The sequence below is a fragment of the Athene cunicularia genome (assembly GCF_003259725.1).
Source record: "Athene cunicularia isolate RWA chromosome 17 unlocalized genomic scaffold, athCun1 chr17_part1, whole genome shotgun sequence".
In the NCBI taxonomy this organism is placed as follows: Eukaryota; Metazoa; Chordata; class Aves; order Strigiformes; family Strigidae; genus Athene; species Athene cunicularia.
The window spans coordinates 2,303,223-2,329,367 of NW_020799122.1; the positions used below are offsets into that span (position 1 = coordinate 2,303,223).

The 26,145-nt window shown below is 41.8% G+C and overlaps 1 protein-coding gene across 8 annotated transcripts in view; it reads right to left on the reverse strand.

Annotated features, from left to right (window-relative positions):
- The window catches only part of DAB2IP (DAB2 interacting protein), a 203,659-nt gene that overhangs the window by 115,714 nt on the left and 61,800 nt on the right, over positions 1 to 26,145 (reverse strand). For all 8 annotated transcript variants that reach the window (XR_003399580.1, XM_026860151.1, XM_026860155.1 and 5 more), the window contains exon 2: positions 22,519 to 22,622. Coding sequence is in view for 7 of the 8 variants with exons in the window: in XM_026860151.1 (XP_026715952.1) it covers positions 22,519 to 22,622 (104 nt within the window). In the remaining variant the exon portion in view is untranslated. The remainder of the gene's footprint in view (positions 1 to 22,518; positions 22,623 to 26,145) is intronic.

Here is a 26,145-nt window from a genome sequence, read left to right on the forward strand (position 1 = left end):
TACTACCGTGGTGTCCAGCATTTACAGCGTATGAGAACAGTCATACTGGGTCAAGCACGTTAGCTGGAGAAAGTGGGGTAGTTTTAAAGAGAAACCAGGATTTGGGGGTGAAGCTTGAAGAAGTGTTCCTTTTACACACCATCATACCACAGAAATGAATTAGCTATAATAAGATATAAACAACCTGGCAAATCCCTGCACAACCTGAGGTTCTGCACACGCTGCTCCCCCTCCCCATCCCTAGGAAAGGGCGTAAGATCCCCGCTGCATCGAGCACAGATTTTGACCTGCATAAGGAACAAAGTGTGAGAACAGGTATCCTTCCCCTGGGTACTAAGCCAGCACCCCAGCCGTACCCCCAGAGCACTCCTCCACTCCAGGCGTGAGTCTCGGGAGTTTCCCCAGTCAACCTTAAGGAATGGATACAGGTCATGTAGCCTTGAGCAGCTCGCTTTAATAAATTAATACCCTTTATATGTCTTGCAGAAAGATAATCACAGTCTAACTTCTATTGAGCCTGTCATTTGTTCAACGCCATCGGAACACTCCTTCCCCACCTAGGATATTCATGGCTCACATTATGTCTTTCTCCGGTTGCAAAATTTCCTTGGGCGGACTGTGCAGCTCTTGTTATGACTTTCCTGTTTGTAAGTGCATCAAGAATTTGAAACATCCGGATAACCAAAGGTGTTTCACATTTATTAAGTGCCACTTTACTTACAAACGAGGTATGTAACATGCATTCAGGTGAACTGAATATTTCTCCGGGAGCTATCTGCATGATTGAAATAGCACGACGTATCTAACAGAGGCCATCAGGTTATACAATTTGCCATCTTACAGAAAGCCAACACATAAGATAACAAAGGCCTTTTCAAAAGTGTTTTGACCATGAGAAACAGCTTTAGAGAATTTTTACAGTATAGAGAAACCTGACTATGAAACAGCAAATCTGAGGATTTGCATTATCGACAGCATTGCTAAGATATTTCCCTTGGTACTCAGACCTTAGCCAGCCTCATACTCATGATATCAACATGATAGCAGCCTCATACTCATGATAACCAACTCTTGATGCTCTTGTTCTTCTGGCTGGATCAGGCGTCTGGTTGCCTGCTATGGAGACTGGCCAATATTTGCTGTGAAGGAAAAGATCAAAAATATTCAGCTGGCCAATCATGCAATATTGCCCTAAACACCACCGGTGAGTAGGTTTTGCCCAGAAGCAAGAGACTGAACTTCCTTTATCGCTGTCAGCCTAGCCACAAATATGTCATCATATTATCAAGCCACTTCTTCAAATCCTGTAATAGCTTTGAACTCTGGACAGGGACTTGATAAGGAAAAAAAACCAAATACCTTCTGCGGCAAAGGATCACAGCTTTCTTTCACTACCTTGTATTTCACATCTCGACAACAGTTAGATGATTCGTGCAGGATTTGGAAATTAGAATTTAAGGCTGCAGTAAGACATTATTTTCCTTCTGTTTCCCATTGTTTTTGCATTCATTGCTACAGGAAGGAGATCACAGTGTGCCATTTTCAGTTTTCATTGTTAGCTTCCTTGGGAGAATGATATGTCAGATTTTAATGCTGATAAATTATGCTGCTATAGCAATACTTTGCACCTCCATAGCGCACGCCAGAGATCAGAAAGTCGAATGTGTGAATTACTACCTTCTGTAGTTTTTTTAGACGGGGTAAGAAAAAAAAGAGAGAGAAGTTGGCCTCCATAAATACAAGAGAGAGAATCTGACCTGGGGTGTGACTGCCGTGCTTTCCTGGTGAGATCATAAGAACATCATCCATTTCTTCTTCATTTATAACTTTAAACAACATTTGATTCTGATCTCCAGACAAATGAGGCTAATCCTACCCTACGAACATTGCCTACTCCTCTAGCCTAGCTGCATTCTTGTGAGTTCACGAGTAATTAAAGTATTGCCCTTTACATTACATGTTCTTCATATGCTTTTAAGTTTATACTGAGAGCTGTCTGGGGCAGAATTTTGTCTTCCGATGTGTGGGAAGCTTTTACCACCAGTAAAAATATCTTAGAAAAGATTAAACTACTAACTTTGGAAGGTTTCATTCAGAAGAAGTTAACAGACTGTATGAAATGACAATAAATAGAAATCTGCAGAGCCCAAGAATCCCTTCAGAGAGCAGAAAACCATGAGGGAACAGACCCTGTGGTGCTGAGGGTCCTTACCCAAGCCTGAGCTCAGCCCGGAGCAGACACCCTGGCCCTGGAGCGGGTAGAGCCAGGGTGTCGCGCGGCGGCGGGGCCGCGTGGCGAGGTGTGGACACGTCAGGGCGCTCAGAACTAGGGTGAAATCTGCACAAATGAGAATAATGCTTCTGCTTCGTTTAGTGCAGATTTGTCTTTGTTTAGCCCAAATGACTTTTCAAGTTCTGCTGGAACACAATGAAGCAAAACTCAGGCTAATATTAACTTCCTTTTAGGCAGTGGACGACAATTAAACCATGAAATACCGTCTTAAATGTAAGCAGAGGTACTAACTATTAAAATTAATCCCTTGCACAACCTAACAACTTCTGAGTAAGAGGAGATATTTTAGGGTCACTGGAATAGAGACAACCCTTCTGGTTCAAGAATATAGTACCATGCAAACCTGGCACAGTTTTATGGAAATTTCCCATCCATCAAAGCCCACAGCAGAGTGTGGCACAGCACTCAACTAGCCAAGCAAGAAAAAAGACACACAGAGCTTGCGCTGTGCAGTGATTTTAACTTTTTTTTAAGTGCAAGGGCCTTGCTTTTCTTGTTTTGTTTCTGCAGTTTTGACTCTGTCATCCTCAGGTCTGGAAAACAATTGCTCTAATCAGAAAAGCTGACGGAAGTTATAATAAGACACAAAGGACGAGGGCAGAAAAAAACAAAACAAATCCTTTTGAGGAATGGCTTAATCACAACCAGTGCTACTTAAGCTAAAACAGGACAGGCACAATTCAAAACAGGACAGTTATGTCTGCTGTGATTTGGGCTGTTTTTTCTTACTTATTTGGACAAACCCAAAATCTGATGCCATCATCTTGCTGCAGATGGAGGAAGATGGGATTCTCATTTTAATTTTTCCTGCTTCTCAGTTTGGCATTTACAATTATTCTAGATCTGGAAATTATCTTATAATATTTAAATATTTTTAATGTTGTAATACTTTTAAAGCATCCATGCAAACCCATCAGAACAATATGTCTTTGAGATGTTAGGAACTGTGCACTTCCATACACCCTGGGCCAACTCTAAGAAAACTAGAAAGAAGGGAGAAACAGGAGGGGCTGCAAAACCGAGTGTTAAAGACAGCAAAATCTTGAGCTCCTGTTTTATTAAACATAAAGTAATGATGCAAGTCTCGTATCTGGAACTGATTCCCACACCATTAATACTCATTTGCAGTGAACCGACATGATAAAGTTTGAAAGGTAAAAAGTCAGCACCATGGAAACAAAATATATATAAAAATTAAAAATAATATCTCAATAAATCAAGCTGGATGCATCACGAGCAGCTTTCTTTGGAAGAGTCCTGGCAGCTCTCAGTATTTTCTAAGCACAAGGAGCAAGGAAAAGGGAGAGAGGGGCTGGGCAAACACACATGGGGTAAAGTGTGAGGGTTTGCCCCGTGGGCACGGGGAGAGTGCTGGTCCGGCACAACGCTCAGGAACAGACACAAGTCCTGGGCAAAAAGACCACACCAAGTAAACCCTGTAAGGACATACCACAGGAACGAGTGAACAGATGGGGCTATTTTTATAGTTCTTCTATATCTTTTTGTTTCAGTTCTAGCAAGTTTCAACTACAGACTACTTGGGAGGATGTCAGTTTTGTTTTTTTTTCCACTACTCTTAATAATGAAACTGTCATAAATAAGCACTTGCTGTGAGTATAAATGTGTAAATGCAGTATTTCAGGTCGGCTGTCCATTTTTTTAGTATGTCAGAGATAAGCTTATAGGTATAAAATTGGGAGTCTGGGAGTAAATATTTTCTACCAGATCTGTCCTTACTCTGGGCTTTAGAATCTCAGTTTAAATTTTGATATTAAAGTCTTTAGTCCAGGAAGCAGCTTTTTCTTTCTGCTCTTGCACAGTATCTATGCTGCTCTTCCACAGTACATGGAAACACCCTTTTACCGAGGCTCCACTGAATGGATAATTAATATTTGTATTTGTGAACCAAGTAGAGTCTTGCCAATTCTAAGCACTTCATTATAGCCATAAATGTACAAAAAAAAAAAAAAAAAGGTGAGTTTACCTGTTTCTACAGTTGCCAATGTTAGCCTTAGCTTTCAAAATCAAATAGAATCCTTTTTGGGGCAGCATTTGATCCAGTTTGTTATCAGGTAAAGACATCTAAGTGCACATCTCTGCTATTCTCTTTGTAGAACACGACTGCATTAAACTACAGTAAGAAGTGCACAGACCAAAAAAAAACCCCACTGCGGGTGAGTTTAGGCATCAGATGTGTCTCTCAGAAGTCCAAGAACAGCAGTAATCCACCGAGTTGTCTCCTGGCGCCGATACAAGAAAGGAAGGGAATTTCATGTATAGCACTGACCTTTGTGGATCAAATATTTTTTATTTGTTCAGTGTATAGAGGCATGTGCCTGTAAGTATATGTATCCTTTCAAACACTTCATATATAATTTATTACTGTCGGTTCTTTTGATTTGAACTTGCAAGTTATAAGTTGTTTTGCTATCATGCAGTTCTCCTCCTGTCAGATGCGATAAAGGGCTCTATTCGCGAGGTGACCGAACAGGCAGCCCCTCGGGGTGCCTCTCCCCCAGGAGGGCATTTCTAGCATCCGCAGCGCTTGCAGAGGATCCCTTTTGAACTTGGGCATAGGGTAGGCAGGAGACGGTCAGCCAGAGTGTCATCTGAACTTGAAGACGCCCCCAAACTTATGAGAATCCTTGCTGAGGTAACCTCGTGAAGTTATATTCTTGCAAGTTTATCAACCGATAAACCCAAATTCTGTTTTGATTACAAAAACCAGCTTGCTCCAATCAGTAAGACTTGACTAATATGCAAGCCCAGGGAAAGGGCAAAGGAGAGCAATAGCTTACAGACTCTGCAGAGCACAAGAGATGTGAACTTACAAGGAAAAACAAAACAGTTGATTATCTCTGGACCTAGAAATGCACACACACAGATTAACATGTATTACCCCTTCTGTTTAGAGGAGGCTGAACACATGACTTTGCTCAAGTGGGTGAAAAGTCCTTCAGTTTCTCTTTCTCAATTTTATTTCATAAATCTCAGGACCATTCCTGGTCATCCTGTGAGCCCCTAAAGAAACACACAGATAGGTGAAGTAAGGAGCTCTCACATCTGAAAGGAAGAGCAAGTAACATCCATCCATGAGCCACCAACTTGCTCAGATTGATGTTACCTCAAAACATGATTCTATAGGGATAAGGAAAGTCCCTCTGAGACACAAGTTCCTTGGAATTAGGATAATACCCAAAAGAATGAACAAATGGCTGCAAAAACATTGCGGATCCAGTGATAGATGGCAACAAAAACTCAAATCCTACTGCTCCACATGCTGTGGTCAGACTTGTGCTCTGGCATCCAGAGTTAGAGAATAAACACGGAGATACAGTACATAAGCACACGAGAGGGTATGTCTGTGAGCCAGGCCATAAAGCAGTCCTGGAATGTGAGAAACAGCTCATGTTGGTGAGTGCTGCTTAGCAACACTGCCCTTCTATGGCAAAAGATTAATCAAATTTGCAGTGTCACTGGAAACACTCAGTTCAGTCCATTTGAAAAATCAGATGAAGATGCACTGAAGTCCCGCAGGTCACCAAAGGGACAGTGTGGGCCTGTCTAGGTCATGAAAACTGGAATTACGTCGAATGAGAGGCACTGAGGGTTAATTATGAATATGGCAAATCTAACACATGCATGTATCAGCAAATTACAGATAGAAGAAGCAATAGCTTCAACACATAACATCTCATCCTTTTTCCACCTCTGGCTGGTAAAGGATTGCTGCTTATGCTCTATTTTTGTAAAGATTTTACCTATCTTGTTGAAAATGTCTCAGTCACAGGGCCTTCTCCCACTGCCCTGGAGAAAGAATTACACACACTGGCAGCTCTCAGTGCTGCCTAATCTCTCAGGACATTTTTCCTGATATTCAGCTAAATGTTTCTTTGCAGAAGTTCACTCTGTTCCTTTTCTGCTCTTCTCTACCAGGGAAAGACTCCTCTCCCAGCTTCGGAAATAGTCACCCTCAGCCAGCACACACCTTTAGTCCCTCACCAAGAAAACTACCAAAAAACTTCAGGCAAGCCAAGGCCAAGTAACAGAAAACTCGGGAAGTCTCTGTCTGCACTCTCCAGCTAGCGCCGCTGTGCCACGTGCTTGTATGTACCATGCACATGGAACAGGTGGGACATCAATGGAGTCTGAATGAAGGAGTGCGACTGCCAGGAAGAAGCTAGAAAACAACTGCAATTCAACAGCCATTGTTATGCAGGGATCACCTGATTCTTCAATTTGGATTCTTTTGTTCTCCTATTAAAACAAAACCACACGACTCTGGATTATTTTGTTCACAGTTCTGTCATTATCATACTGTCAACATTTCATATCCGAACAAGACAGATAAATATTCCTTAGAAAGGCAGGAGAAGGGTAATTGAGCAATCAGGCATGAATGATGCAGAAACAGAGATACAGGTAGAACGTGAGTAACCTTGAAGAACAAAAACAAGAGCGACTAGAATAAAACCTGCCCAGATGAAGCCAAGCAAGGACGGCACCTGGGAAAGAATTTAACCGGCATGGTGGAGACAACCATCCCAGAGGACAAATTGTTCATACACAAACCTTCCTCGTCGTTAGTGAGAACAATCCTGACAGGAGCAGAGCACCTCCTGGGCAGTGCTGGGCAGCGCCAGCTTCACAATGGTGAACAGAGTGAGACCAGGTCACACCCTGCAGGAGCTGTTTCCCAGCTCCATGAACCAGGCTTGCTGTGGCCATCCCAGGACTCTACTTCTCCTTGGAATGCAGGAAAAGAGACTATGAGCTTACCTTCCCTCAGTTCTCTCCATAGAGAGCTGTGCTCAAATTAGGTTCTTGAGCATCTTTAGTCCCCTAGAACAAAGCTGTCACTGCTGAACAGAAGTCGAAACCAAGTGCTGGCAACCGCCATGGCAGGTTGTAATTGCAGCAGAGGAAAAACTATGTCCTGACAACCTCAGGACTAAACAAAGCGCCTCTGATAGTCCCTGAAGATCCCAGCAGTGTCTAAATGAAAGAAAGGATTCACACTGTACATGAAGCCTGCTTTCTAATATAATTATGGCAGTCATTTAGAAAGCAAACAAAATGCATCACTTTATCCATATTCTGGGATTTGTTACTGCAAAGAGTAAAACTGGGTAACACAGAAGACAGACGTTTCTCCGAGTAAGGTTCTAAGAAACAAATTAATCCATCCACGGTAAGGATCATCAAGGAAAATTTGAGGGAACATCCCAACATCTGTGGCCTCTAGGGGAGAGTCATTCTTACTATTATTTATGCAATGAGAAAAATAAGGCATTTACCCTTAATAGCGAAAGCAAGCTGGTCTTATCTGGAGCTTTGGAGACTGAGTTTCATACAGCCAGGAAGGAGAGGGGGATACCAGAAATGTTCACAATCTGCCAGGGGTTGATAAGACTCCATTTCCCTTTATCATGTAAAATGGGGAAGCCCAGAATCATTTCAGTAGAGATGAACTGTCCCTCCTCAAAGCATCACTACCAAAACATGCTCACTCCCCCAGTTTCGCCTTACAGGATGATTTTTATTTTTTTTTTCCCCTAAAAACTCAAAGCTTAGATGTGTATTATAACCTGCTTTACTGCAGATAATTGCCTGCATGTTCAACCAAGTGAATCTTGACTCTGGAAGGCCAGCCAGGGTGGCTGGCTGTCACGTACATACCCTGCTCTATTCAAATAATTTCCAAGACACTATTTTAATGGCTTGCTTCTGATGCACACTCCTGTTCGTGCAGTTCAGATCACGCACCTCGGAGAGGAAGCCTGCAGGGAGTATGCGGCTGCAAAACTTTACATGTGAGGCCTGTATGAGCTGTGTTAATACCTTGCTTGCATTCAGAAAATGCCCGTTCTTACTTGTGGAATGGCAGATATGCCTGCAATTATTCCAGACAGCTTCTCAAAAAGCATAGCTACTACAGACCTGGCATCCATCGTACTGCTGGGGGAAACACCCAGGTTTTCAGCAAATAACCCAATGCAGGATTAGAAGGCCATAGGTAGAAAAGCAATTTCTACCTCCTAAGAAATCCCACTACAATTTTCTATGGCTTTTTTTTTAATTATTATTTAAGAAACAACTTAATTGGATTAGACTCCTAAGATTTTAAGTGACTTTAAACAAAAACTCCAAATCCAGGAGATACACAACTACACCATCACTCAACACTGAAAACATATCCTGAGTTCAGAGACTTCAATTGTTTACGATACAGTTTTAAGTATTTGACTTTCAATAAATGTAGGAACTTTCACTTTATAGTCTCCCACGCACTGTACATGCAGGAGATTTATTTTACAATGGAGAGCAACAGATTCCAATCAGGCAAATATTTTTGAAACCTCAGATATGGAGAGAATGAGTGCCTTTTAGATTAAAAGGGATAATCCCCAGCTGACAGAAAATTATTCACACTCCTATAAATTTGAACTTTCACAATACTTTTTGTAGCATAATAATGACTTAAGCACTCGCTATCAGCTGTGAATCATTACACTGAACCTGCTTTTAAAAGCTAGTTGTGATTTAACTGAAGATAAAATAAAGAATTTATAGGACATGGTAGCAATGTCTATTTGGATGCTTGGCGATCCCATTGAGGCATGAAAAACAACCAAACTCTGCAAAGATTGATGGTTTCTATCACTCCAGACTTTTTATAGAAGGCATCCAAGTGAAAACACCTGCACGTTCTTAAGACTTCAAGCCTGAGCACAAGATACCAGCATACAACTATATAAAGGGTCCTGCCTGCTGTGGTAAGAAACTCAGTGCCAGGCGTACGGCCACAGGCATCCTGACCCACCGTCCTCTGGTGCTTCTGCTGTGGTCTGCAAAGCCCAGGAGCTTCCCAGAGTGGCACTTTGGAACAGTTACTGAGGGTGGAACTTCAGCTCCAGTGGGTAAATGACATTTCTAACAGGTACAGAATCTGCATATGAGGAACTGAGATAAACCAATCTGCCATTGGATTTCGGGGGGGAAAAAAAAAAAAAAAAGGTGTCTTTTCATATAAAGCAGATTAACTTAATTCTTTTACAATATGAGAAATTAGAATGTGCCTTTTAGAAGACAGTCCATAGGAAGATGCTTCCACAAAATCACTGTCTGAGAAGGAGAGAACTGAGGGAGCACAGGTAGAGGTGGGCTAGCAGGTAGGACGTACTGTCAGAACAGATTCTTTTGGCAGGTCACAGAGGAAACGGGTTTGAAGGTAGAGGCATCTAAGTGATTTGCTACACCGACTACACAGCAGATAAACCGCGAAGCCAGGATTACTTCTCAGGAACGCTTCGCTCCTATGCCAGCAGTCTAACCATTCAGATACATTGCCTCACGTTAAACCAGGTATCAGAGCTCTCCAAGATGAGCAATAAACACACTGGGGAGATGAGAAAACCATCTCCATAAATCTGTTTACATTAATGTTCTCTCTTAAAGTCCACTTCTGCTATATGATACAGAGTAAACTGTTTCATGAGTGTGTTTTATACACGCTTTCCTTACTTTGATTTATGGCCGGGGAGCAGCATGTGGATGTCATGCTGTATCTAGTCATCAGGCATCTTCCTACTCACTTCCATTTGAAATCGTCAGAGCAGAGCAAATACTGCAAGAGATAACCCCATTTTCCACAATATTGATGACCACCTCTAAGCCTACAGAAAGGTATCAACATCAAGTTGCTGCATTTTCACTGACAAATCTTGTGCGCTTTTAATAACACATTTCCTACAAAACCAGCTGCTAGGCCAATAAATTTTAAAAAGCAGTTGGTAGATGATATGTTTAGAATAAAAAATTATTATTATCCTTTGAATGTAGGGATTCATTGTGTAATTTTGCAGTAAAAGTTACTCATTCAAATATGAAACTCATGTTTCAGGCAGATGCTCTTGGCTCCAGATACTTTCACCACATTTCTGAAGCTTAAATTGGAACATTTGTATTCAGCAATAATTACAGCTGCAATCAAACAAAAATGTTAACTTTTGTAAAGGTACAGTGAATACCTACTATAATTCAGATAATACATCAGTCTTGCATTTTCCCTATCTACCTTTCAAGACAACTTAATTTCCAGACACTCTGAAAATACTTTGATGAAGCTCATTTGTCCTAACCTCAAAAATTATGAAAATGAGTATTCCAGTTTAATTCACCTTCTGCTTACAGCTTTGAAAAGAAAAAATACAATGGAGGGATAAATATAACAGACATATGCACTTACAGGAGTATACCAGCCTTGCTTTCGGGCGTTTTTCTGTCCTTCATGACACACAGGTCAGACAATTTTTTGACTAAGAAAGCTTAGGACTGTAACAGGCAATAATCCTTAGGATGGGGTAGAAGGAATATTTCTACTTGAAATTATGCTACAAAAAAAAAAATCAAGAACTTTAGGTGGTTTGATAAATCTGTAAAATAGTTCTCAAAATCTCCAAGTCCCCTCCTAATTAAAATAGAAACCGGAGGCTAGAAATACACACACTTCCATCTAGAGACTGGAATTGAGGTCTCTACCTGCCTCGTCTATGCAAAATCAAAATGAAAAGGACCCAACAGTTTTTCCTTTTCAGATGCAATCACAAATATTCAATCATCCGTTTAAACTGAAATTAAAAACAATGCAAGACTACTCCCTGCTGTTTTTCTCCACCTTCGCTCCTTTCCTTTTCCTCCTAAGCTTGTACCTTGTGTCTGATCTTTGGGTTAAGGTGGCGGAAAATGTGCTGTGAGGTAGCAATAAACTACGCAGCTGACAATTACGTTTCCCAGGACACTCAAATTGAAAGTTTGCCAAAGATATAAACCAAAAAGAGTATCACTCAAGAATTGGAGGCAAAAATTACGTTCATTGCTGGTTTATCCTTCAAAATAATAAGACAGACATCGTAAGTGGCAGATCTTATTTTTGGGTCTTAGCTGTGATTATTTCTTGCCTAATTATTAGCCGTGGATTTACTACCTTTAAAGCAGAATTTTGTCACCCAGCAGGAAATTTCAATTCTATCCGCAGATTTAAGTCTCATTCATTTATTCCTTAACTGGCTTTGACTCATTTGCTAATTATCAAGGAAGGCTTCATTTAAAGCAGGCCTGAAGCCAGGAGGCGGGCATGGCCTGCGTGCTGTCCCCCAGTTACGGCCAGCTGCCACACCAGTTGTCCAGCTTTCTGAGGGCCTTTTCCTGTGAAGCTATCCTCCTCTACCTCCTATTAGCAAAACCGGAATTACTATTTGTAAATCTTTTTAAAAATCTGGATTTGACTGGGAGGTACGAAACACCACGCAAGGTTGCCTTTCCGACCCTGTTCTTCTGGAAGGTGAGGGCAGCGCTCAGAAGGTGACGGATGTTGGGATACAGAGGAGCATTACGTGGACATGCTGAGTTCCCACCTTGTTCCATACCACAGCCCTACGTCCCAAGTATGTCTAAAGACACGGTCATAACTGCTCTCAGTAGTAATCAACTGCTAAGTAAGATTAGTATAGAAAGAAAAAACTAATCCTAGATTCCACCCACTCCCGCAACATCTGCATAAAAGAGATGAACACCGAGGTGGGCTCCACCTTTCCACATACCCCCTGCATGCCCTGAAGAGCAGGCTGCCGAGCTCACTGCGCTGCTCAAGCAGGAACGCTCCTGGCTGTGGGAAGGAGGCAGAGGCGTGGTGCAGCCCCTCAGCACTCCCAGCTGCTCTCTGAACACGACACGGGTCAACACAGCTCTGCACGTCACAGCCTGGAACACACACTTGGGCAAAGCTCCCACCAGTTGCAAAGAAGGCGTGGGAACTTGATCGTTTCCTATGATGGGCCAGACTGTCACATCATGGGAAATACGCGGATACGATCTTGCAGGTGACAGGGACGAAGGGAGGAGACAAGGGCAGGCAGGGGCAGGTTATGTTGATCCCAGTGAACCCCATTCTGCAGAACCGTGTACACAACTACACAGAGCGCTGCAGGAAATAAAGACATGATTAGTTCTGGAGCTCATTTCCTTGGTGCTTTGAAGGATGTTGCAGGTAAGATATCCACGGTAATTATGGAAAAAGATAAAGAAAGTTGCTGGCAGAGCGCCAGGCCCAGGGATACGTGAACACCTCGGGAAAGACGTTACAGCTTGTACCATTTCTCTCGCAAATTATCCGTGATGCCTCAGCCATGACTATCACTGTTCACTAGGAAAAAAAAAAGAGGGTGGTGAGGACAAATACGGTCTATTCCTTATCAGAGTGCAGTGCTGAGGAAAAGCGACAGTATGGAGCAGAAAAGGAACCTTGTTTCCATGGTAACTAAAGTTTGAAAAAAGTATATAGAATCGATGTCATCTTAACACGTATGTTTACCTGCGGACCCACAGTAATCAAAAGTTATTCAACTGCAAGTATCATGAGACCACGTAATCATCATGAGACCATCCGATCCAGATCTGCTGTTGCAAGTAGCTGCGCTTGGTTTGGAACAACAGTGTCACCACCTGGAGAAACGTTCGCACATTAGGCAGCACCAGTTTGGGATCTGGATGGGAAGAAGAAACCTGCAAAACAACCTCCGAATGATCTAACTCAGCAGCCCTACTCAACAGAAAGTGCCATAAGCTCTTCCATGCCTCTTAAAGTTCAAAGTCAGACACTTCCACAGGGGTGAACAACACAAAGTCACTTCCAGCTGGGAGGGAGCAGCTCTTACATGATTTCCTGTCACAGCACCTGAAGCTCTCACCAAACTTCACGGGTGACATGTGAACCATCTGTCACAGTGAAAGTCCAAGAAATTATGACTCAAAATATGGCATAGTTACGGCTATTGAAGAGAAATTTTTAGTCTAAGTGAGAAAAAATATGTCTCAGAAATTAAGTTAAAACTTGGAATAAATTTATTGATAACCACTCAGTGTTAACTGTGGCAATGACACACATTTCTATTCATTCCACTGCAATCAATTTAATATCTCAGTTAACATCTAACACCCATGAGCTAAGCAATACAAATTCCCAAATGGAGAAAGTTCAAAGATAAAAGTCCTGATTAAATGGACACACACGTTCCACTGGCGCTCTAAGAGTTTCAAATAACACTTTCCGCTATTTGACTTGTTTTCTGAAAGCACAGTATCAGTGCCATTGAAAGAGGGAGAACAGAATGTGTTTATTATCCTACCTTTTATATCTGCAGTACAATTCTTTATCTGTGACCCAGAAACAAATTAAGGGATACTGTCAAGTTGTATATTTTAATGGTTGTCTTTTCTCTGTGCTACCAGCAATCTGAGACTTTTTACAGTGCCTAGAGGTTTAAAAAAAAATAAAGCTTTTGTTTGTTTACTTGTTGCCTTTCATCCATTTCACAGAAATGAAACTAGTCGGATTCATTTGTCTCCCTAAAGCCTATTAATTAGCACAAGGTGTTTGCATTTGGACTTCCGGGGAAGAGTTTGAAATACTACCATGTTTTTTCCTGTAGGTAGTTTCGAAATGAGCAAAAGCTTAGGCCATTTTCAGTTCAAATCATCCTTTGGAAATGGAAGAGTCTGAAGAAATTATATATATCCAAGGATGTTGCTGAAAAATCCAGTGAGAGTTTAAGATTGTTTGTTGGCCTTTGTGGGGCAAATTCAAACAATTGCAATAGACAATTGCAAAAATACAGCAGAGCACCTGAGCATATATTACACTGTGAAATTGCCACCCAAAAAAAAGGCCAAACATGTTTTAGAGAGTAAAGGCCAGTCATCTGGACAGTTTTAATAATTTTCACTGTTTTAAATGATGCCTTGAGTTGTTTTTGTTCCTTATGAGATGACCAGCAGCACTACTATGCAGTCCCAACTCCTTTACACAGATTACGAAAGATGTGGAAAGTCACACAATCTTTCCATGCCTTAGTTTCCCCATTTATTTTAAGGCATTATGATAAATTGCAACCCCACAGCGACTGCAAGCTTGAATTCATTCAGATTGGCAGAACACTTGAACAGCCTCAGATGAAAGGTGCTACGGAAGTGCCAAGTACTATCACTGTAATTATCATTCAATATACACTGATCAAAAGAATGAAATGTGAATTAGCATTTCCTATTAGCCCTACTTACAGCCTAAATTTTACATCTTCCTCCCATGGGCTCTCTCCATGAAAACATACAGGAACTGTTGGTATTTCTCATATGGCTACAACACTGCTTCTACAGGACTGGAGGAACGGAGGGACTTAAAGAGAAGAGTCAAAAAAATCAGCAGAACGACACAGATTTCACCCACAAAAGCTTGCTCAGGAATTCTGGGAAGAGTTTGGAGCTGCTTTCCCACTCTCACTCCTTCCCTGTCTCCCATCTGTTTCCTGGCTCAAGGATATGATCTTTTGTCACAGCCCCAAGGATTTTCTGCTGTTGGCCTCCTCTGGACCCTGAACAACACTCCTCTGAAAGCTGCTGTGGGTTTCACATATCCCAGAGGAGCGGGTCCAGCTGTCCTCAAAGGATGAGCAAGTGTAAACATTTGGAATAGTTAAATTAAATCAATGGAATTGCACTAATTTACACCCACTGCAGAGCCAATTTGCCGAAATGTTTGTTTACCCCTTTCTTGCCTGGAAACCACACAGTGTTTGACTTTATTTTCCCTAGAAACATAAGCTCCCCTGTTAATCCACTGCCCGGGCCTAACATAGGAAACAAAAATGTGAGTTCCTCTCCTAGTCCTGAATATGTTTCAGTGACGGTTGGGGCACAGCAATTTAGTGATTCACGGCCATTTCCCTCTTGGTGGAAGCTGCCATCACTGCAGATTAAATAAGGGGTCTGACTGTGCACTGTGCGGATCCTTACCCTTTAGGAGCTGACCAAGCTCTAGTAATTCTTCTTATAGAAAGCATCTAACAGAAGGTAACAATACCGGGTCATCTTCCATCCTCTCCTTGTGCCAGACACCAGAGCGAGCCTCGCTGCTGTCCGTACAGCCCCTGGGGAACGGAGGCCTTTGCTGTCCAGCCAGGTCAGTTTGATAGCAAACAAAAGCAGTCCAAAACCACGCTCCACCCCACAAAAACTAAAACAGGATTACTAATACTTTTAAAGAAAAGTGGCCTCAGTGTGTGAATTAAGCTGTTGATGAACCCTTATGCCTCTTCCTTTCTGAAAAACTGTCCTTTAGACAGCTGCAGGCTCTGAAAAAGAGACCTCCCTGGAACACACTCAGTTCAAAAAGGAAAAAAAAAATCCATAACCTGCCTTGCTGAGTCCTTTTCAGTGAAGCAGGTCATAGCACCATGTCTTTTATCCTGTCATTCCTGTCTCCTGCTTGATGCACATAATAAATCCACAGTGGTTTGAACTGCAGCTCTGTGCTGAAATCTGACAATCCCATGTATCTTTAACCATGCTGTCTTCCAGTACTCCTCCAACTGAAAACTCCAAGTTTACTTAGAAAATTTTCGGTATACAAGGTCAGCTAAACGTATACTTACAATCAGCTTCATTTTCCAATTCCTCTGCTAGGTAGAACCGAGCATGGAAAAATATTCCTTTTTTAAAAGCAAAATCTGACAGGTCTTAACTAGAATTTATCCTATGTCCCATAAAGTACATGCAAAAAATTGAAGAGGAAAAATGCCCAGAGATTTATGTTAACAGCTGACTGACTTAGAAAAATAAGCCAGAGGGCTCTAATTTTAATAACAAGCAACTGGAAATTTGACAACATGGGCTGCTGGCAGAGAGTAAGAAAGCCAGGCACGTCTGACCTGGGAACAGTGACTCGGGAGCCCAGAAAACCACTTACTCATTTTCACATGACAGCACCAAGTTTGAGAAGAATATTTAATTCTCTTGAAACTGAAGGAGGATTTCAGAGAAGTAATTAGGAGTAGCTTAGCTAGTGGTTAACACCAGGACTGGGAATTAGAAATTAAGAAATTCGGCTCAAGACGTATTTCCTGGCTTTGCTGCATGATCAAATTTAAGTTAGTTAACTTTTCCCTACCTCACTCTTCCCAGCTGTGAACTGAGGGTGCTAATAACTTGCCACCTCTGTGGAAAACCTGGAAATCCATCAACAAAAGATGCTTTAAGAGCGCCGAGCCCGCATGCTGTTGTTGTACCTGACAAAAAGGAATCTGACAGTCAGGTTAGCACTCCTAACTTCTGCAAAACAGTATCAGTGAGACTCGAAATAATTGCAAACGCTCCAAACGACCTCGTTTTTCTTCCAATCTCTAAAACGCTCAGAAACCCAAAGCTTCCAAGCATGTCCTGTTCCACAAGCGGTGACTGAACTGACAGATACATCCTCAAAGTAATTTACATATTTCTTGTTGCCACTAACATTGGTTTTCCAAATTCAATTGCAGTTGACAGTTTAATGATAATAGCTTTCTGTTTATATATCATCTGTGATAATGTTCCTATTCTCCTTAAATTCAGTCCCCGTAAAAGGGGTACTTTAATGTATGCAGCCACAGACCAAAATGACAGTAATTTTCCCTTCTAGTTGGAATGGTTTAGTAAACAATTACATTTCAATTAAAGATGGGGTGATAATGCCGAGGGAAGCACCATTCAGCTCTTCACATAATACAGGAAGATAAATTCTCCAGAGTCAAACGATTATAATATAATTTACATGACTGCTTTTGAAAAAAAAAAATTAAAAGAAAATGGAAAATAGAGGATATTACACATGGGCAAAAACTTGGGAAAAAATCCTTTACTATCTTGTCCACAGCAGCTTGAACTGGGATCCCATTATTTAGTATGATGTTCAGTGAAGAGGAATGGTAGAAGGGTTGCTCACTTTCATCTCTCCAGGAGTTTCCATTTACTGATATGCCATTAGTGTTAAATACTTCATTTATCAAGGATTAAAACCAGGATAGATGGAGGAATGCCGTAAGAGTAGCTCATAATGTATCACTGTAAATTCAGTTGTGTACCCAACCCAAACAAGCAGAAAAACTGCTGGAAAACAAGTTAACGTTACAAGCAGAAGAAGAACGAAAACATAAAAAGATTTCATATTTCTTTGTGACTGTAAATGCTTCATTATTAAAGGGCCCGAAGGGCAGAGCAATGACAAATGGACCACGAAGGACAGCTCCTGCTCCAAGCCATCGCGCTGCAAGTGCCGAACAAGACAGCAAGCAGAGGATGAAGGACCATGAGCAATGAGGAGATGACACTCATCTTCATGACTGACCACGAGCTGGTGAGGGCTGTGTTTATACCACCAGGCTTGGCCTTTGAAGCTTCTCTGAGAATTGGTTCCCTTCCAACACAATTCCGTGGATGGACAGCCTGATCACGTAGCTTACAGCTGCAATGTGTTTTGGGTTTGTTTTGTTGGGGCTTTTTTTTTTTTTTTTTTTTTTTTTTTTTTTTTTTTTTTAGCCAGCGTGGCTTCAAGCGGAAGCGCAGAAGTGTTTTCTGAGATCCAGAGAAAGCAAATGATTGATACTAGAACTGAGGATTAAAGGTCTGAAGAAAATCTTAAACTCTATCTAGCATTTTGGGGTCAGAGAGAGTATACGGATGCTTCCTCATACGGCTCTGTAAGAAAGGAAGAGAACTGTTTTCAAGCCATTTAAAAACAATCAGACTACGTGTTATATTAATTTATTCTATTTGAAAGGAGGCTCCTTACAGTCAGTGAGGAAGACTAACAGCAAAAAAGTCATTCTGATTTCTTGATCTAATCACTTAGTCCGACTCCTTCACACAAGTTCTTTGGCAATTTGGACTTCTGCTTGGCCTGGGATATTTGCAGGGAGAACTAAATAAATCAGGCTCTAACGAAAGCAGTCAATAGATGGCAGTACTCTAATGAGATGGGAGAGAAGTCATCTCACAGCAAGTCTCAGCAATCCCACCCTTGCTCATGATTGCCCTGCAAGGTGGGCAGAGCAAGAGGATTTAATTAGTACCCAGCAGAGTTTCTCATCTCCTGGTCCCCGTGTTTGATAAAATACAACCCAAATTTCAGGTTTAACCCATCTCACACCTTAAGCTATTTGGATTCAATTCAGAGGGGCTAAATGCTTCTCTGCATTGAATTATTAAATCCTAAAAGGTAAACGTCAGTCACAGGAAGGCTCTACTCATCTCCCCTTGAGCATGGAGAAGAGCCCAGCTTTTGCCGTTGATTACATTGGTGTCTACAGCTCTTGAACGTTATCAGCAGCTGCCAATTACCCGTTCTCAGTGGAGACACTACCTAAGGTCACTACCTAAGAAGGCAACATTTTAAGTGACATCTCACGGCAAAGTCAAGCTTTCTGTCTTTCTTTTCTATCGTTAGATATTGACTTTTTTTGAAGTACTTGTTAATTAGGTCTCTCCATTCAAGAGGCAGTATCATGACAAATAGGAAGGGTTCCAACAAGACTTTAACTCCCAAGGTTTCTCCTGCAAACGTGGGTGTGAGGACAGTCGGTCTCTTCCATGAGTGTATCAGACACAGCAAATTCATTAGGACCAGAATTTCCCTCCTTATATTTAAGTTTTACAGTGACACGCACCAAATCTGCTGTTCCTAGGCCCGATGCAGCAGTCGGGAAGGTTTCTTCTACAAGGCACTGTATAGCTGGCAATGTGAAATACACTCCTGGTTTTCCAATCAGACAAACTGAAAACTGAATACGGGACTTGGTGCTTAGAGCAGATTCAGAATCAGGGACCTCAGATGAGCAGTCGCTTGGATTCGAGACTTGAATTATCACACTGCATCAGGTCATACAAAGCTCTGATATCCCAGAAGTTAAGTGAGGTGGGTTTACACGGAAAACAATAATTTTACAACATGAGACAAGTAGGACTAGGCACAATTTTTTCATGTTTAAGAAGCTCTATTAAAAACTTATTTTTTGTAGGAGTGAGAACAGCCAGTTCACACACTAAGATATAGAAATCTTAAGACATGTTTTTCAAGGTTATATTCTATGACACAAAAATCTAGCATGAGCTATGTTTTCCAAAGTTGCTATAAAAGATACAATGCCCAATTAACTGCAGCTTGCCTGGCAAACTTCTGTATGGGAAGGGAGCACTTCCACCCCAGTTTGCTTTAGATTTCAAATGAAAGAAAGCAACTGGGAGCGCAACACTGTCAAAATAGCTGAATCCAATCGCTCCTGAGCTTCCTAGTCCCCTGGAGACTCAACAGCAGAAGGATGGAGATGTCAGGGAAGAACAATCAGCTATAAAATATGAAAAGCTTACAACATCAAAACCTACAGCAGCAGGCTCAAAAGTAATAATCCCATTACCACTAAACTAAAGCACTAATTACTATTCCCAGTGGCTGGAGTGGACTGACTGCTAATGTTCCTCTGGTTAATGAAGGAAGGTGAGGGAGAATATATTTCTTAAGTCAGACATCTGCTGAAATCTGGGCAGCCATAAAAACTGTATGTAATGAAGCCATTCATATTAATGGAAATAACATTCAGAGGGCTGAGAAGGAACAGAAATGAGATGATAGTGGACTGTAACTCAGAGAAGACAAATGCTATGTATCATCGTTGTGGTGACTGCCCTTAGTTAATCCACGCTGAATGACAGAGCCAGTCAAAACAAGCAACCACATCCCACATAAGCTGTTTCACTAACAAAGCTAACCTGCTTAAAGGCAGGAACAACTTCTCCAAAAACATAAAAGCAGGATGTATGCCACTGGAAAAGGTACAAACAGCATTCTATCTTCACCGACTACAAGTACACTAAGAGAAGTACTCCCAAATCCTCTGTCTTGTGAAGAATCCAGAATTTCCCATCATTCTTTGCCTTCTTCATCAACAAGCAGTACATTGTTTAAGGTTCAAAGATACTCATTGACTGCGATAGAAAGATCCTGATAAATTAAAGGCACAAAGCAAAAGCATGCCTATTCAGCTGGTTTTACTGTGTTTCTGTCTGCCATGCTCAGAGTTTTAGAGGATTTGTAACAGATAATCAATTTAAATAGAGGGTATATGGCTTGTGGAACAAGGGGGTTAGAGGAAAAAAAATTAGTTTCCCTCTTGGCATTAAAAAAAAAAAAAAAAAAAAAAAAAAAAAAAAAATCAGACCAAAAGATGATCCCTCTGTGCTTTGCCCTGTTAGAACAAGGAGCTCCTAGGAAAGTAACTTTCATCAACTTCAGGAAAAAAATCCCCAGACCTGCCCCTACAGCAAAGGCTTAAATACATCTCATTCTCCATTGTTTTTCTGTTTCATGGACTTCACTTACTCTACACTCTCCTTCAAAACAGAACTCATCTCCTCCATCCACTCACTGTTTTCATCACTTCTTTCCATTTCATTTAGCAAATAGACAGTACGAAAAACCACACCTTCATATTTTCAGCATGTGTTTGCATATAATGGCCTCAGAATGTAGGTCCGCAGACAATGCTATGCATACACAAACTTGGAATTTATAGAACTAAAATAAACTACTTAGACAAACTGCTATTAATGATTCATTCATCAGTGCAAATGTTCTCAGGTGAACTGGGTGTGCTCAGATTTTTTTTTTTTTTGATTGCACCACTGTCTTTCCTTTGAAATTCTGGTTCTACCTATCTAGGTTTGTTATGAAGTAGCTGAGCCTGTGAAGTAGGTGTGGCCTGCAGACAAAACCTATAACCACACATCGAGCAAACCAGCTCCAACACCATTTGCCTCTTCTCCGAATAAAAATACCTGTGTCCAAACCTATTATTCACATATAGCAGACATTTTCCTCTTGAAAATATAACCTTCTCATTGCCTTGGCTATTGCTCATACCGGGTATATCCATCTCCAGCTGTGTATACTTTAGGCTTGTACTTTTTTTTTTTTTTTTTTTTTTTTTTTTGAATCTCTAAATAGATTTCTCTCTTACTATTACTGGAGGTTACCCTAAACGTTACCCAAAAGACCTTGGTAACTTCAGCAGATTCCAAAGCCCCAGCCTCCCAAGACTCTATTGCATTAACTATAAACGTGTCCAGGCTGATGATTCATTAGAAAAAAAACAAACCCAGCTACTCTCAGCTGCATGTTTATTGCCCTCTGTCAAAAAACATTTATTTTGATCCCACCGTTGTGCTTCTATTTGTCAGCTGAGTGTACTCCTAAATTGAATAATTACTTGGATTCGATATTATTCGTTAGATAACACAATCCTTGAGGTAAAAAGTACTGTGATCCACTCTAGAAGTCTATCTAATGTCTGCAGGATGTTAGAGAGATGACTTGTATCAGTGGGGAGGCAGTGATAAATACCACTGTGCACGTTCTAACTAAAGAAACAAAGACTTTTAACTCACTCCAGAACAGATCTCCAAGGCATGACGGGGACTATCTTCTAAAGCTACAAGCCAGCCCAAACATCTGATCTTGCAGGAGCGCAGGGAGGGTAGGGAGAGGGGGGTCTTGTGTCTAACGACTCATTACCCTTCCTCATCCCGCAGGGAAACTGCTGGGAACGACTCTGTCACCTGCAGCTCACAGAGCCAGGGCTCAGCACTGACAGATCCGCCGTCAACCACTAGCTCTGACTCTTTGGGTCTTTGGCTCCCTTCTGTAAAATGGACACAGCAGTGCCCTTCCCCACAAGACCCTCTCTGTCCTGTTTGATTTTGGTATCACTGTTACTCCTGTTAGTGGTGCTGCTCTGTTCCACTCCCAAATGACTCTGTGTTCTTTACATACTGCTGTCACAACAAAACAGTGATCTTAGCAGAGCATCTCAAAGAAAAAAGGATTGAAGAAATGGAAAACAGTGAATGGCTCCTCTGGGCTCCTGCTGAGAGAGGATTCCAGGCTCTGGGGAATCACCAGCTTGGCAGGTTTCCTGTTAGTTAATGACAGGTTCTTCTACAGAAGATTTTCTCTCTGTAGGAGTAAGGACGTACTGTACATTTGCAGTCCAGTAAATATGTCTAGGAATATACTGCACTGCCCCAGGATTCACAAAGGAAACCTCACCAGGAAAGTGTCCCAGGTGAAACAACTTACCCAAACCTGCTCCAGATTCATATTCAGATCTTGTTGTTTTACCAAGAAATATTTTACAATTGCTTGTTGCTAACAGTAGCTAACAACAACAGATTTACTTAAAAATATATAATCACCTGGTTTCACACACACTGCCTTTTCTCTCTGGGTGAGCAAGATCCTCTCCCTCCTGGCAAACCCTCATAATAATCATTAAGGTGCCCTCATTAAGACGGGAAGAGACACTTACCGTGACCCGGAAGGGTGTCGTGGCAGCAGGCTCCATGGTGGGGTTCTTCTCCGTGACCCCGCTGGGCATGCTGCGCCTCTGCCCACACCTCTCCGGGGGGGACTCTGTGGATGAGCAGAAAACAAAGGACAATTACAAACACACAAGCACAGGGACAGTCCGGGAATGTCAGCAGGCCATGCAAAATGTGACTTCTTCCTTTGAGATGCCCTTGCAAATGAGCCAACACAACCACCCCACTGTAACTGCTCGTATTTCCCACAGCCGCCTAGAACAACGTTCAATCAGCAAGACTTTCACCTTCAACAATTAGCATTTTTTATACAACTGTAAGCTTCAGATAATGCCTGACAGGTTGGCATTATCATTACTTCCAGTCTGCAGATGGGTAAACAGAAAATGTATTGAGCTGAGTGAGAATTATATGCAAAGTACAGATCCGTGCACTTGTGGACTTGATACTCCTAAGGGAAATGCTAATGGGGTTACAGGCACAGGATGCTTAAGTTCCCTCTCTAATTCATCTAGCAATTTGCTTTGTAACTAGGAAAAAAAATTGTTAAATCCCGCATTTGCTAAAATATAAAATGTGGATGGGAATACTTACCTCCTTCCCTGCTGGTGAGGAAGGGAGGGGGCTGGAAAGACTAAATTAACAAATATGCCTAACACTGAGAAGATTTAGAGAGGTATTAGGTAAGGTCAGCAACAGCATTATGAGGTGGTGTTTTCTCAGTTCACAAACCCTCTCTGAAAGCACCACGGAGCTCATAAAAATAGATCTATTGTCAAGCTGCCATTCGGTGGTGTTCAGACCCTGTTAATAAGCTTCCCTTCTCAAACCATTCAAGAGTCCTTATTAGCCAAGCATTTCCATCGCCCCGAAGGCAGAGCTGTGTCATCTCCATTCTGTTGCTCAGGAAGTCTAGAAAATGGGCAGGGCCTGTGATGATGCTCATGCAGGCAATTAGTGATTATTTTAAGAAAAAAAATTTAGGGTTCGGGACTACAGTGTTCTCAGGAGCGGACCCATGAGACAAGGGCAGAAGACTGCTCTCCTCGAGCAGCACTGTGGCTCTCCAGGTTCCCTGCCCGAGGGGGGACTGCAGAGTCTTCTCTAGGAATCTGCGTGGTCAGAGATCCCCACGTGGCTCTGCAGGTTAAGAAAATGTCTTAATATAGATCCCTACAGCGAGGCAAGAAGGTTAGAAGTAACAGCTCAATCACATTTATGAGCGGAGTTTAAGCCCATCTAAAGCGTCAGGAGTACAAAACAAAGGCCTGAGCAAATCTCCTAGTAGTGCACCTTAATTTTCAAACCCCAGTTACTTTGCTGCTCCTTTCAAAGTAAGCACACGGGTTTCTTTTTTGAGCTGGGTGCTGCCTTTCTGCTTGTCCCTGCCCTGCAGTGGCACTGACCACATCCAGTCCTGGAAACTCCATCACTTCCATTCACAGACAGACTTTTGGGGACATGAAGAATTCTGACATTCAAAATCAGCCCCAAACTATTTAAAATTCTCAAAACAGGTACAAAAGTTAAACAAATATGAGGTGGTATATAAATACATTGTTAAGGTGCAAGCTGGGGAAAGGCTTTTGTCAAAAGCTGTCTTCTGGTTGGTTTTTTTTTTTTGGCCACACACTAATACATAAAAGAGAATATTGTCTACTGCCATCAAATCATGGTCTCCTGAATACAGAACAGTGCAAGCTTTGGAGAAGATGAATGAAGCTCATACTTCTTAATTCTCCCAGGCCCCAGAATCTTCCCTACTCTTTTATTTATCCACACCCACTGGGTTGGACTTCTGTTAACTGAATTTCTCTCTTTCTGTAGGCTTATTTTCCACAAATATTTTGTCCTTCATGTCACCTTATCAACAAACCCTTCTGATCTGCAGAAATCCCTGTAACTTCTGAAAGACAGGGTCTGGATATGTAACCCTGAGTCGTTTACTAAACACTATGGGATCCAAGCAAAGTCAACAGCAAATCAACAACAATTTCAGAGTGACAGTGAAAAGCAAACTTTTCACACAGTTGTTCCTCTCTTTTTAAAAATTATAAGCATAAAAATAAATTTAAAAACCGAGCTGAAATAAACATTGGGGGAACTCCTAATACAAAATTTCACAGGCAACAGGCAAGCCAATGAATATTACATTACTGCTAGGATTCTTGGTTGGGAATGAGAGGTCCTGAAGAAGAATACTTGCAAAAGGAAATGAGATGGTAGACTCTGCTAGAGGGAGGCTTCTACAAATTAGTATGCAAAGAAATCTAAAGATGGAACAACCTATACTTCAGGGTGTCTCAGCCAATGCTGTTCTCGTAACTAGTGTAACTTAGAGGTGCCTTGTTTGCAGTTCTCATCCTCTGCAGTCTGCAGTTTGCCGCCATCAGGTCTTGGCAAGGAGGGTTGTCCCCTTAGCAAGGTCGTCCCCTTGCCAAAGACTGCCATCACCTGGGATCCGTAAGAAACAACTAATACCTGCAATTCCACTCCACAATTCCTGAGATGTATCTTAAACTATTCCAAAAGGACAGATTGTGAGATTCCATCCATGGACTGGGTGAGGTGCCTGTTTAGCAGCATCCTCCTCGGTTGCAGATCCCACCCGTAATTCCTCACCAGTGGCCACGTAACCTGTACGAGAGCCAGACAGCCAAAATCAGCCAGTTCACTGCTTTCAAAACTTCCAGCCAAGCCTTCTAAAGTCTTGGCCACTTTCTTTGCAGAATGCTGCACTTTGAATCTCAAGGCGGCAATCAAGTCCTTTGGTGTCCTCTCCTTTCATATGAAGGTTCCCACACCATTCCTTTGAACCATTCCTTCTTTTATTTGGACCGTCATAAAGAAACTACTTGATTACAGTATTTTGAAAGTGAGTTCAAGATGACAAGACAACTAAAGAAGCTGATTTGCATTTTCTTAATGACCAGAAAAATAAATGTTGTTTAAAGCATTTCTCATAAACACAGCAGGAAAACAGGAATGATGAGATTATGTGAAAAGCAGCTGCAAGAAATTACTTTCCCCAGAGGCCTGCAGCACAGGCACAGAGCTGTGCTCCCCAGCCCAACACACCTCTCGCCGTCAGCAGAGGGAAAGTACTTGCTGGTCCACAGAGGTTCCAGCACTACTGACTTGCACCACAGTGGTGTGTCAGACCAAAGTGCACAATTGTCTCACTTTCTGTAATCTGTCGATCTGCTTCCTCTTTCAACCACACAGGTCAGACCTCCTCAGAGAAAGGGAGAGTGTGCCACAACCCAGGGCTGATTAATATCTGGGTCTGATTGTACTACAGTTACAAACCGTGCTCTTAAATTCTTACTTGATCATTAAAATATACCCAAAGCAGAGCCAGCAAACACCAGTTTGACCCAGGCCAACATGCAGCGATTGGTTAAGACCTAAAGCTTCCTATTATTCTTAAGCTAAAGGTTCGTAAAATGTTTGGAGTCAAATCTGCTTTTTAGCTTAGTTCAAGCACTGTGGGTATCACTGCAGAGGGGAGGTTTTGCAGGAGAGACATTACAAAACTCATTATAAGAAACCAGAAATAACTAGAAGGAGGATTGGGAGTGGGTGTTTGGGGTGGCGGCGGGGGGGGGGGGGGG